We start from the raw sequence: 13,628 nt of genomic DNA, 5'->3' as shown, positions 1-13,628 counted from the left end.
AGTTGTTTGAAAAGCTCCTCAACTTTGGAGCCGAAGATGTCTTAAGTTCAGATGAGTCTCTTTGCTGCTTTGTCTCAGAGTCAAGTGACTTGAGTTGCTGTATCAGCTTATTCAGTTTGTTAATAAAGATTGTCCTCTCTTGATCAGGCAGTTGAGCATATAATTCTGTTAATTCTATCTCCTCCGGTTCCAATTCCTTCATGTAGTGTGACAGTTGATTTGTCTCAGTTAAGTGATCCAAAGCTAGTGATGACAATTCCGAAACTGTCTGTAAAGAAGTCTGTCTTTTCCTCCCTTCTATAGTTGTTAGTGGGTCGCAGGTATCAGGAGCATATAAGGCCACCAACGGTCCCGGTGGCGCGATGTTGACGAAATATCTATGTATCCTAATACCTTTATCTTTCATCAAAACCTCCCTTGCATGGAAGATTTGGTTGGCCATATATCGAGAGTGGAAGGTCGCTACCAATCTCCATTCGAGAGGGTTTACTGAGATATTCACCAATGATTTAATATAGTTCATACGTGGTCCTTTGTGAAACATTTTTCCCAAGCACTGGTCCAAAAAGAAGAAACTCGGGAAATTTAAGCTGTTACCTCTTATTGTTTTTTTATAAGATATTACCAGCTTATCAGGTTGTAATGCTAAATTCCAGAATAACGGAGATATATTAAGTGAAGCATATCCATCTTCCAAGCTGGAAGAGGCACGAGTTGTTCCCGAAGTAATTCTTATTTCCTTCGAATTAGCACTAAGGTCGATGTTTGATAAGCTATCCTCTTTGTCAGACATTAATTTAATCTTTCTTGATATATGTTTGGCAGAATTAACATGTCGATCAAGTTTAGTGGAGTTCACTTTAGATTGAAAGTCCATTATTTTAAACAAAGGCTTAAAATTAAAATTCTTGGATTTGGTGACTTTCAGATTTTTAAGATTTTTTGATTTTTTAGTTTCCTTGTTCTTCTTACGTGACTGAGTTTTTTTCTTTAACTGGGTCTTTTCTTTCTTATCAGGGACGCAAACGGGTTTGTTTGTATGTCCTGAGTTTATATTCTCATCAAATTTGTGCTCATCCTTGTTATTGCATCGCCTGGGGACCATTTCTTGCACCAAAGTGGTGAGAAGATTATTTGTTTCTAGGATGTAATTTTTGAGGAGTTGTATTTCTTGTATTAGTGGATTCTGCCATTTTAAATATACTTCTTCCGGAATGAGATTTGTCAATTCTACTTCTGTATTTTTAAGGGGTGAATCTTGCTCAGAGTGCAGCTGATAAGAATCGATGGTCAAAATTTCTGAAGGAGGTCCCTCATAAAACGAGTTTAGGGAGGAATTAAAGCCTGCATCTTTTAATTCCTCAGCAAGACTTTTGGCTGTGTAGTTTTTCTTCGTATTGTTAACCATAGCAAGGTGTTCCAATGACCATTCATGGGTTAATTTCGGCGTTGAGGATGCAGTATGGTTTGGCTGTGGCTTAAAGGGCACACGTGGCAGATTTGATACTGTAGGAAAGAAGCTTGTGATCTTTAATTGTACACCAGATGAGATAGTGTCATCATTTAAAAATATTCCCGCATCCTGGTTCATTTTGGCTTTATAAGCCATTTATAATATTAAGTGTATAATTCCACTGTAACATCCACCTTCTCTTTCGTGTAAAACAGAGATATATATCGTTCTAAAGTTACTGGTTGCTCTTATCTGCTGCTAGGGTGACAATTGCAGCAAATTATAACATGTTATATCCGTGCCTTAACCTTGGTACTTCTTAGAAGTTCACTTTTTATTTCCTTGCTTTGAGATTGACTGAAAATACAAAGTAAGGGATGAAACAGTCCCTATGATTTACAGTTTGCAGTTCAGCTTTTCCACAGCAATTACATCAACTCCTCCAGGAAACAGCTGGCAGCCCAGTTTCGGTTTAGAAAAAAAGATGCTCTGTGTTAACTATATCTCAGCTCAAGCACTTTATCGTTGTTTCCTTTGTTTACGAGGTTTTTAAACGTCTCTAAGTAACATAAATCGCAGGGCAGAAAAAATGTGTCTTACCGGAAGCAGTCACCTGGAGAAGCCCGCCTTGGTTTACTCAACCTTGGGCCTAATGAAACGACAGGGATGATGACGGCTAGAGCAACAATGGAGAAAAACTCAGTCTGCTTCCGATCGAACACAGGCTAGAGCCCATTTTTGAGCCTATCATGTGGCAGTGATGGCAGCGAAGAAAGGGTACTTCTCTGCCACCATTGCGTCTGCTCAGTGTCGTCCAGCGATGCTTTTCCGGGTGGTCTGGGGTCTTTTGGGCTCTGGCCCTTCATTAGACTCTGAGCCCTCAGTCGCTCGCTGTGACATGTTTGCGAGGCACTTTGTAGATAAAATTGCTCACATTCGGACTGACTTGGACTCCTCATTAACTACAGTTGTGCCAGATGTCCCCAAAGCGTCCTCTTGTCATTTTTCTATGGATACTTTTCAGCTTGTGAAGCCTGAGGATGTGGACAGGATTCTGGGAGAATCGAGGGCCACTACTTGTTCCCTTGACCCTTGCCCATCCTGGTTAATCAAATCTGCCAGAGGGGAGTGGCTGACTGGTTGGCATATTTAATCAACACCTCCCTAAGGGAAGGTTCTATGCCAACATTGTTGAAGGAGGCTGTGATAAGACCTTTGTTAAAAAAAGCCTTCATTAGACCCTGCAGATCTTAACAACTTCTGCCCAGTCTCTAATCTCCCCTTTCTGGGCAAGGTGATTGAAAGGGTAGTGGCTGCTCAGCTTTCAGTTTTCCTGGATAAATCGGATCATCTAGACCCTTTTCAATCAGGCTTCAGGCCTAGTCATGGGACAGAGACTGCCTTGGCCGCCCTGCTTGATGACCTACACCATGCATCAGACAGGGGGAGTGCATCCCTGTTTGGTGCTGCTGGACCTCTTGGCAGCCTTCGATACGATCGACCATGGTATCCTTCTGGGCGGTCTAGCTGAGATGGGATTGGGAGGCACTGTTTTATGGTGGCTCCGGTCCTACCTGACAGACAGGACCCAGAAAGTGGTGCTGGGAGACTACTGCTTGACCCCCTGGCCGTTGGCCTGTGGGGTACCGCAAGGTTCCATTCTGTTTCCCATGCTCTTTAACATTTATATGAAACCGCTGGGAGAGGTCATCAGGAGATCTGGAGTACAATGTCATCAATATGCTGATGACACTCAGCTCTATCTCTCCCTGCCACCTGATTTCAGGGAGGGAGTGCTCATCCTAAATTGGTGCCTGGAGGCTGTGAAGGGCTGGATGTGGGCTAACAAACTGAAACTTAATCCAGACAAGGAGGAAGTACTGCTGGTCAAGGGAAAAACTGCACCAGGGACGGGGTTGCAACCTGTTCTGGATGGGGTTGTACTCCCCTTGAAGGAGCAGGTCTGCAGTTTGGGAGTCCTCCTGGATCCTGCCCTGCTGCTTGAATATCAGGTGGCTGTGGTAGCCAGGAGTGCTTTTGGCCAACTCAAACTGGTCTACCAGCTGCGTCTGTTCCTGAAGGCAGTTGACTTGGCCACAGTGACACATGCATTGGTGACATCGAGGTTTGATTTCTGTAACACACTCTATGTGGGGCTGCCTTTGAAAACGGTTCGGAAATTGCAGTTGGTTCAAAATGCAGCAGCCAGAATGTTAACTGGAGCATGGCTCAGGGAGCATATCCCAATTTGCTTCCGGGCCCAATTCTAAAGCCCTGAATGGCCTTGGACCAATGTACCTGAGGGACCGCTTACGCCCATATGTACCTGCCCGGGATTTAAAATCATCTGCCTCTGGTGTCCTCTGCGTGCCTGGAGTGAAAGATGTTAGACTGACAGGCACGCGGGAGAGAGCTTTCTCAGCTGTGGCCCCCAAGCTTTGGAATACTCTACCCCAAGAGGTTCGCTCTGCTCCCTCCCTGTTGGTTTTCCGGAGACTTCTGAAAACAATCTTGTTCCGGAGAGCCTTTGGGAAGGATTGAAGGTAGAGCCTGACACTGATTTTATGCCTTCTGCGTCCCTTTAGTGTATGTGTGTGTGTGTTGTATTTAATGTATTTTAACTGTATTTTATGTATTTTAAATTTATTTTAATGTTTTTGTGATTTTACTGTTTACAATTTTATTATGTATATATTTTATTTTATTTTTGTAAGCCGCCCTGAGTGCCCTATTATAGGGTAGAAGGGCGGGATAGAAATATTTTAAATAAATAAATAAAGGGAGGGAAAGTCCATGCAATCCCCACTGTTTGCTCCTAACCCCTAAACCTTCCTTTCAATTGTAGGCCTGAACTGGGCGTTACGCAACAAGCATAAATTCTAAGGAATGACAAAAAGACCATGGGAAATAGGAATGTAAGACAGTCTTTTTTATTTCAGATAATATTTTGTGTAAAAGGAATTAAAGTCTTACAAATTTGGAGTTAATCAGCATGGGTGCTTCCTCCCAGCAATGGTTTAATTAAATATTATCATTCTCTAATTTAACAAGGTGCTTTTTACTCTACAAATAGTTCCAGTGCAAGATCTAAATCTTAAGATTTTATTCAGTCAGAACACTAAAGGTATGTGAAAATGAAATTATAAATCACAGTGCAACTGATATGCATGAAGACAGTATCTTCCAATCTATATTCATCTGTTAAAAGTTTACTGTATAGCTTTGCTCTACTAATCAGGTTCAAGAGTAATGAAAGTTATTTCAAGGGTGCATACTAGGTATGTGCATATTTATTTTAGGGTTCCCAATATTTATAAGCCAAGTGCAACCAAGTGTAACAGGAGTTGATGTCCCCATTCCAAAATCCTGTTTATTCTTCAAGGAAATGTTTAAAGCTGCCTGCTCTATCAGCTCATTCATGAGGTATTTCTCACACTGTTTTGCCACTTCTATACACTTCAGTAGCATCTCTATAGGATCACCTCCCACGCTACAAAGGCAAGTGCTAGAAGGCTGGTATGAGACTGGGTTTCTGCCTGGTTACAAAATTCCTTATATAATTTTGTATTATATACATGTATTAAAGCTGTTGTGTTATATTTGCAAATATTTTCAGACACAGGTACAGCTAGACTGTACACATCCTAGAAACACAAAAAAGAGAATATGAACAAGAACAGATTTGTAGAGATGCATTTAGGAGTATCTACATAACAAGGCCAGTATCTCAACTTTCTAAAACAGGGCTCAGTTTCACATCTATTTTAAATAACCACCATCACACCAAATTCAGGTTTTAAGTATGTCAAACCATGCAGTACTATTAATAATAAGAGCCAAGATTTTTTAGCAACTGTCTGTGCTTTAACTTTCAAAGTTAGTGGAAAGTGGCATATGGCATAGTTCTTTACAAATTGAAAACATTCTGTAGTAATACAGGCACAGGAAAAACTCTGGCTGACTTCACCCTTTTCAATCTTTCTAGTTAGCTCCTTGCAATGAAATATGAAGCACCACTCAATTACACTTGTATTAAAGAGGAAGTTACAATGACTTGACACAAATCTTAGACTTAGACATTATATTGCTTTTTTGTTTAATAAGTTAAAAAGATGTTGCTCTTTTTGGAAATTGTGGTGAATTATCCACCAGCAATGCTGTTGTGAAGTCCCTGCAACTACACTGTCATGTTTTAAAACCATGTGCTGCTGCTAGTATACTCCAATCTAAAATTGCCAGCACAAACATCTTCAGATTGAATATGGTTAGGATTTATTATTATCTAGTCATCTATGGAGCACTCTCATAATCATAATTGAGGAAAGAAGTCTACATGTTTCAGAGATGAACAACATCACTAAATCCTGAAACAACATTTTGATAAATGCAATTTGGGATGGAGGATAGCCCAGAGACACAACGAATATTGCTGGGAACAAGACCAGACATATTTCATGAACAGCCACAAAAGCAGTATCACATAGGGATTTTCCTAACAAAATAATATATTCACTTGAATGTTCTCCAAAAATAAAATCTGAATAATATACTAGGGTACTCTACTAAGTGACCAAGTGAGAACAGAAACTAAACTAAAAACACATCTGCCAGCTCTAAAAGGAAATTATGTTCCAGATCACTGATATCTATCAAACTATATAATATTTTTTCTAAGCCGTCACGGTATCACACAGCATCACATGGGGCAGGCATGGCTGCAGGGTGCAAGCAAGGGGAAGGCATGAGGGAAACAAGGGTGGCTGGTAGGGGACAAGCGACCAAGCAAGCGGAGGAGCTGGGTGTAGGGTGAGCAAGGTGAATGGGCAACTGTGGCGCAGTCAGGCGATTGAGTAGGGGTGGAGCAAGCAGGCAAGCAGCCGTGGGGGGAAGGAGAGCAGCCAGAGGCAAGTGGTGGCAGAGGTGGCAGCTGGGAGGGGGGCAAGTGAACGGCCTAGGTGGGGAGGTGGCCTAGGCATGCTGCACAGCAGTGCTGTTTATTGAGGGGAAAGTGGCAGAGCGGGGCAGCAACACAGCACAGGGACAAGCGAAGAGCGTTAGCTGGCCCATGGCGACTGGTGCACTCCAATGTTTGAAGGCACTGGGGAAAACTGAGGGGGGTTGGTGAGGGGAGTGGGGTGGCTGAGGGCATTTGCCTTTACCTGAGGGGTGCATTTGCAAGTGTGTGTGCTTCAGAGTCCTTATGTGTTAAGGCCCTATGAGCGTTTGTGGGTGCCAGGGGTGTGTCTGCGTTTGGGGGTGCGTGAGGTGTGTGTTTGGGGATGGAGTTTGGCGAGTGAAGCGAGCAGGGGGGAAGAGCCCCTCTAGTTTTATATATTTAGACTGTAATGACTATGGAGGAATGTGAAGCATTTACTTGTTATGGTGGCAAGACTATAGTAAACAACTGACAGCTCATTTTTTCCAATCTAGCATGTAATTTGCAAAGTGCTTCACTTCACTAATTAATGTGTCCCAAGATACACTTGCTCAAGATCTTTAAAGAACAGTGCAACAAACTCCCTCAGGAGACGTCCTAACCAGGGATTCAGAAACTCTAAGTACAGCTTTAACAGTAGATATACTACAGAAGAAGATACCAAGTTCGTTCCTTTTTCATTCCAGATTAAGACATGCAACTTACTTTGTGCACCCAAATGCCATCAATCTGTATTTGTTGTTCACAGCCACACAGGTTCCATCCAAAACATCTTGTGCCCAAACACCATGGAGCTGCTGCAAGACATATTACAAAGGTTTTATCCAAGCAACTTGTTTATAGTCTTAAACAAAGGCCAAGTTTGCACAATCAAATCTTAGTTTTATAAGCTGCAACACGCATGAGCTTCATGTACCCCATTTCTCATGCTTCACTCTTTTCTTTGTGTGAGCAAGTAAACTACCAGAAAGCTACATTTAGCTACTATGCCTGAACTGGAAGCTATGACTAATACCTTTGAAACAAGCCAGGAACTGGAAACCAGCTATAAACTATAGCTTCCAGACTGTGGCTTGGAGGCCACTACCTGCAGTCTCCTGGTGCAGACTTAATAGGACGCTTAACTGTGACTTCCAGCTCATTTTGCCACTCATCCAAGGAGAGGAGCAAGCAGCTGTGCTAGTGCCTGAAGGTTATGCACATCTTGGCTTAATAGGCCAAAAATGCAAAGGCTGCCACAATGTGCTACAACTTGAAGCCATGCATACTGTACACCTATTTGTAAATTTAGTGATACCAAGTACTCAGATAACTGGCAATTCAGCATCCAATAGGAATGGGGAACCTATGGCCTTCCAGATCCTGTTGGCCAGTGCAGTTCTTTGAAAAGATGTACTATTTAGCATAAAAAGCAGCAGCTGAAATAGTTTTCACAGCTGTATTTTGAAAAGCAGCTTGATGTTATTATGAACCAAATAGCCATTCTGCAAGGCTTACAAATTATACTATAAAGGAACATAACAATTAACAGGTTACAATAATCAGTAAAAGTGCAGTTCAGTACACGACTACTGAATCCATAAGGTGCTAAAAGGCATGTCTCTTTACTTTAAAAACACAGAATGTATAAATACTGTCCAACAGAGGATCTTAAAATAATCAATTTATAACGTGCAAAAGATGAGGGGAGAGTGTAAATCCAATTTAGGCAAATAATGCAGAATTAATGTTGGAAAGGAAGCAGATGTTAAAGGATTAGAACTGATTAATACAAACTCTAATGCAGGACTGGGGATATTCCATTACAGTCTAGAAAATGCAGACAAGCAACTAATCATACCTCTGCTGTGAATCCAATTGACACTGGTGTAATAAAACCAACTCTGCCATCATTAAACACGACAGCAAACCCATCAAGAGTAGCACAGTATTCCATATCTTTGATGTGCACATCTTCAAATCCCAGGAATGAACCTGGCGGTAAATAGGATCAATTATTAAAAGCTGCCATTGTCACACTTCAATCTATTTTTTTCTTTTACTGTCACTTGTTCTTTTTCCACATAATAAAGTAGTACAACAAGTGGAACTACCCACTTGTACAGAACAGGAAAAAAGGTTCATGTTAGCTATAAGGACAGGAAAACGTAGGTTTCATTTTAGTGAAGAATTTTCCACTTTTTTATGCCCAGACAGAGAAATAATACCTCTAGAAGAATGCAGATCCACAGAAAATGGTACTGTGCAGAGGTTTATGGCTTTCCTTCCATTCGTCATGCCATCCCAGTGAATAAGATGGAGGAAACCATCAATAGTAGCAACAAGTAGATCCTCCAGCATGGACTGTAAGCTACAAGAAAAGCACATATCAGACACTGAAGATGAAAGAGAAGGGTTAATTTATTCAACATACAAACACATTTTAGAGCTTATTTCATATTTTTTTAAAAATTTCTTCCCGTTTCTTAATGAGCATATGTCCAATGCAGTAAGTTCACCCACAGTGACTGATTACTGGACATTTTTTAGACATAAATCTGAAAATAAAAGCAAGTATTCCTGTAACATAGGCCATCTTTTAGGAAGTGAGGCAGACCCTCTACCCCCCATTTCTCCCCAGAGCACATAGTTATTAGGTGTCCTAGAAGCGACCCACAAGAAAGGTTCTTATTGTACTGCTTAATCATTATCATCATCATCTTCTTCAATGTATCTAAGAGTACATCTTTGAACACTGCTATCAATCTCCCCCAACTGCCATACGTAAACTGAAATGGTGCTCCTATCAATGTTATTCTTTGATTTATTCCTATTTCCTTTTCTCTATACTTTCAGAAGGGCAGAGTGTACCCTCAACCTTCCCAAAGCATAAGAACGGAATTTCAGGTCAAAGGTAATAAAAAAGTGGCAGGACTTGCTAAAAATATATCTAAAATGTACAGTAATAAGCTAACCTCATCTAAAGGCAGGCGAAAATTTTGGCACATTTATGGCTGTGTCCACATGACATACAAAACCATGTTTTAGCATAATATGCATAAGCACAAATGAGTGGCAATGAGCCGCAGACTTGTGTACTCTCTCCCCACACACACGGAGCCAGGAGGAGTTTGCAGCCTTTTGTTTCTGCTTTTAGTGTGGCTTTAGTGCTGTGCAGACCAACAAACTGCTACTCATATTAATTATGCTTAACTTAAAACAAGCCAGCTTTGGCTGTGGTTTCTTGTTTACACAGTGTTAATGCTAACCACAGTTGTAGGATCAGACCACATGGCAAGCTGTGGTATACCATAAGCAAAAGTGAAACTGAGAGGAGAGGAGGAGCATGCAATCCCAAGACTTGCAACAGCTTATTCTTCCTTGTGCACGGAATATGTCTTATGCAGAGCTTGGAAAAGTTACTTTTTTTGAACTACAACTCCCATCAGCCCTAGGCAACATGGCCACTGGATTAGGCTGATGGGAGCTGTAGTTCAAAAAAGTAACTTTTCCAAGCTCTGGTTATGTATATCAGCACCAGATTCTACCAGGCTAATTTTCTACTATCCAAACTAAAGAAGGGTTTCTTCATAACTGTAAGTAGCAGCGTGCATGCATGCGTGATCTTAAATTCAAAATTCAATTGTATAGAATCTACACTACTGGCAATCCCAGTATCTCTCGTTTTAGATACAACATTTATGGTATATTTTTAAATAACCAAACGTATAGATAAAGTTGTAGGAAATTCCAAATTTAGTAAAGCCACTAAAACCTTGGTACTATATAAAGCCTTGTTAATATATGTAATGAAAATATCAAGTTTTTAAACATGAGATAAAAATTTATTACATAATTAGTGCTTAAGGGATTTTAAAAATAGAGTGATAGTAAATGGAATTATGAATCCCATTTTATTATAGTATACTTAAAGAATCTGAAGTGCACAGGACTGTACAGAAGAGGATTAGGATGTCTTAGTTTCAAACCCTGCTCTGGTACCACACACTTTCAGTCCTGGTCTCTGAGAACTTAACACTGATAAACAAGCGCATGCTGGTGACACCAACATGATACTAACTGCCAACAACCAATTCCATGTTTATTCCCAGCTGAACCAGAGTGCCTGCCATCTGCTGCATGTCTATGTACATCTTCATTATCTCAGGGGATTTCCAATCACACTACTTTTCTCCACAATAACGTATCAAGAATAATGCATCTCAAATGGCTGGAGGATTTTCAGGAGTATTCAAGCTATTCTGAACCTCCAGGATAGGACAACCTATTAGAAAAAAAGCATTTGAGAAAGCAGAACTAACTGACCAATCAAAGAATAAAGCTGTATTCCAATACAGTGACTAGAATCAACTAACAGCATTTATTTCAAGTTGTCAGGCTCACAACATCCTAATCAATAAACCGATTAAGCAGAGAGTTGCAGACAGGAAAGGAGGAAATTATCTGCTTGAAGATAATTTCTCAAGTCAACAGGTATACTGACAGAGTTGTTTGTCAAGAGAAGTCAGCATACATAAGGTTATACCAAATAAGAAAATGGTTTAAGAAGCAGTCATGTTCACATTTGTGACAATCAAAGTTTGGCATAATTTTGGGCAAAGAAATAAGTTCTTATGAAGGGGACAATTTTAATGATTATAGGATGTTGCCATGTGTTATTTATCTACCAAAGTGCATTGCTATCAACTTGGCTCATAGTTTGCACTTAAGTTATCTTTTGCTTACAGAGTTAGAGGATAAGCACAATATTAACTGGGAAAAAATCAATACCACTAATTGGGCCATTAATATTTTGAGATGAGTTAACTGCTGTACTTGAAGCAAAAATACCATTCCTCCCCTTACACGCAACTCGGCTTTCAAATCAGAATTCCTGGTGGGGGATAGGTGGTCTGGTGCAAGGTGTATTATTGATGCTTTTATCAAGTACTCTCCAGAACATCCAAAAATCTGTATCATAGATGAAAAGGTAGAAACACTGCGGATGTGATATGCAGGGTTAGAGAAACAGACAATACACATGATTTACAGGGCCCAAGGTTTGATCTGTGCAATCTGCCAAGAATCAGTAGCAGATGCTGGGAAAGACCCTCTGCCTAAGAACCCCAAGATCTGCTGCTGATCAGAGTAGAAGGACAGATAGCCAGTTTCCATGTTTCTGCTTGGCATCACACAATCCCATATTCTCAATGTCTCAAGTGTTACACCAGTATTTCCTTATTTACTGCTATCACACATTCTGCACTGGCACTGAAGCAGATGAATAAATTATGATTTACCATACCTGGTTATAGATGCTTGCAAATCCAATACTTGCTTCTTCTCCAGATTTAATGATGGGGCACATTGTTCTTCCTTATAGTGTGGTGTTCCTTTCATATGGGGGCTTCCTCTTTAAAAAACAAACAAACCCAGAACACTGAAATGAAAAAATCTTTTCAATGCTAAATATTACTAGGCTGTTTCAATCAATTCTTGAAATAAAGATGCAGATGCTGGGTAATTTCCCCTTCTCCTCCCCACTGACGTCCCCTGCACTTCAAATCACTCCAGAAGGTCCCCTAACCTTACAGAACAGATTTGATGGGCATGCAGGCAGCTTCAGGGTGGAAGACAAGAAGTCCTATTACGTGAGCAGACCCAACTGGAAGTCAGCTTCTGACTTGAAAACAGGCTATACAATGAAACAAAATATCTTGAACACCCAGGGTGACAGCCCCACATACAGCACATTACAGTAGTCCAGACAGGAAATCATTACAGCATGGACAACTGAGACCAGGCTATCCCCGTTCAAGAATAGCCATAGCTGGCAAATCAACCTCAGCTGGCCATAAGGACTCCTAGCCAGCGAAGCCCCTTGGAATTCTAGTGACAGGAGTACTCCCAGACTATGAACCTGTTTCTTTAGAGGAAGTAGCATCTCCCCCAGAACAAGTCATACACCTAATTTCTGAAAACAGGAACCACCCACCCACAGCACTTCTGTCTTATCAGGAGCTAGCCTCGGTTTGTTGGCTGCTATCCAGGCTATCACTGCTTCCAGACACCTGCCCAACACTTTCACAGCTTCTCCAGATTGAGATGGAATGGAGAGATACTGCTTATGCATTGAGAATGTAGCATACTGATGACACCATGCACCAAATCCCTGGATGATAGCTCCCAACAGTTTCCTATAGATGTTAAACAGCATAGGAGACGGAATGGACCCTACAGTCAAAAAGACATGGAGCCAAGCAACCATCTCCTAGTACTACTTTCTGGTAGTGGTCCTGCAGGTAGGAGTGGAATCACTGCAATATAGTACCGCCAACTCTCACCTTCTTCAGTCACTCCAGAAGGTCAATGGTGTCAAAAGCCACTGAGAAATCAAGGAGAGTCAACAAGATCACATTGCCCATCTCTCTCCTGATAAAGGTTATCAATTAGGGCCATCAAGGCTATTCTTTCCCAAAACCTGGCCAGAAACCAGACTGGAATGGATCTAGATAATCTGCTTCCTCCAGAAATGCCTGCAGCAGGCCATCCACCACCCTCTCGATCAACTTGCCCAGGAAGGATTAGAGACTGAGTGGTCGTTTTCTAAAACCTCTAGATCCAGAAAGGACCTCTTCAAGTGGGGTTGTACCACAACCTCTTTCAAGGCACTGGGCATAATTCCTTCCCAGTGTCTTGGACTACTCCCTGGACTCATCCAGTCAATCTCCTCCTACTACATTTTACCAACCATGATGGGCAGGGATCAAGAGGACATGTAGTCGGCCTCACTGAGCATTCTGTCCATATCCTTGGGATGCAGCAAATTAAGTATAAAGGCACCCCCTTGTTTTAAAAATAATCTTCTACAATAACGTAAACAAAGCTCTGTCTAGAAACATTCACATGAAGAAAAACAGCCAGACTGATAGTTGACACAGCAATCCAAGTTCTACTGTGTACAAGCACTGAAGGCACTTTGATCCCATGGGCACAATTATTGTACTCAGTGAATATATCCCTTTGAATCTCCTTGCAGTTCTTATTTTAAAATTATTTATTAAAGGACACTGAATTTCACTAGAACAAAACTATTTGTTTTACTGATCATTTGCTAGATAAAACTATAAGAGTGAGCTACTTTGCACTAGAATCCAAGCACTTAATTATTTCTATCATACTAAGATTATCTTTATAAGGAAAGAGGACTATTCACGGGAGCAGCATTGCTTTTCAGGATAACAATTATCCAGGTTGGTC

At 41.0% G+C, this 13,628-nt stretch overlaps 1 protein-coding gene across 3 annotated transcripts in view; it reads right to left on the bottom strand.

Annotated features, from left to right (window-relative positions):
• RIC1 (RIC1 homolog, RAB6A GEF complex partner 1) overlaps positions 1 to 13,628 on the bottom strand; it is a 74,539-nt gene that overhangs the window by 37,535 nt on the left and 23,376 nt on the right. For 2 of the 3 annotated variants that reach the window (XM_061629381.1, XM_061629394.1), the window contains 4 exons: positions 11,674 to 11,781; positions 8,597 to 8,739; positions 8,230 to 8,363; positions 7,095 to 7,186 (listed from right to left, as the gene is read on the bottom strand). In XM_061629381.1, the coding sequence (XP_061485365.1) occupies positions 7,095 to 7,186; positions 8,230 to 8,363; positions 8,597 to 8,739; positions 11,674 to 11,781 (477 nt within the window). The remainder of the gene's footprint in view (positions 1 to 7,094; positions 7,187 to 8,229; positions 8,364 to 8,596; positions 8,740 to 11,673; positions 11,782 to 13,628) is intronic. The other variant, XM_061629386.1, reaches the window with a different exon arrangement.

The sequence above is a fragment of the Rhineura floridana genome, chromosome 1 (genome assembly GCF_030035675.1).
Source record: "Rhineura floridana isolate rRhiFlo1 chromosome 1, rRhiFlo1.hap2, whole genome shotgun sequence".
Taxonomy (NCBI): Eukaryota; Metazoa; Chordata; class Lepidosauria; order Squamata; family Rhineuridae; genus Rhineura; species Rhineura floridana.
This window is presented reverse-complemented; position numbering and strand designations above follow the sequence as displayed.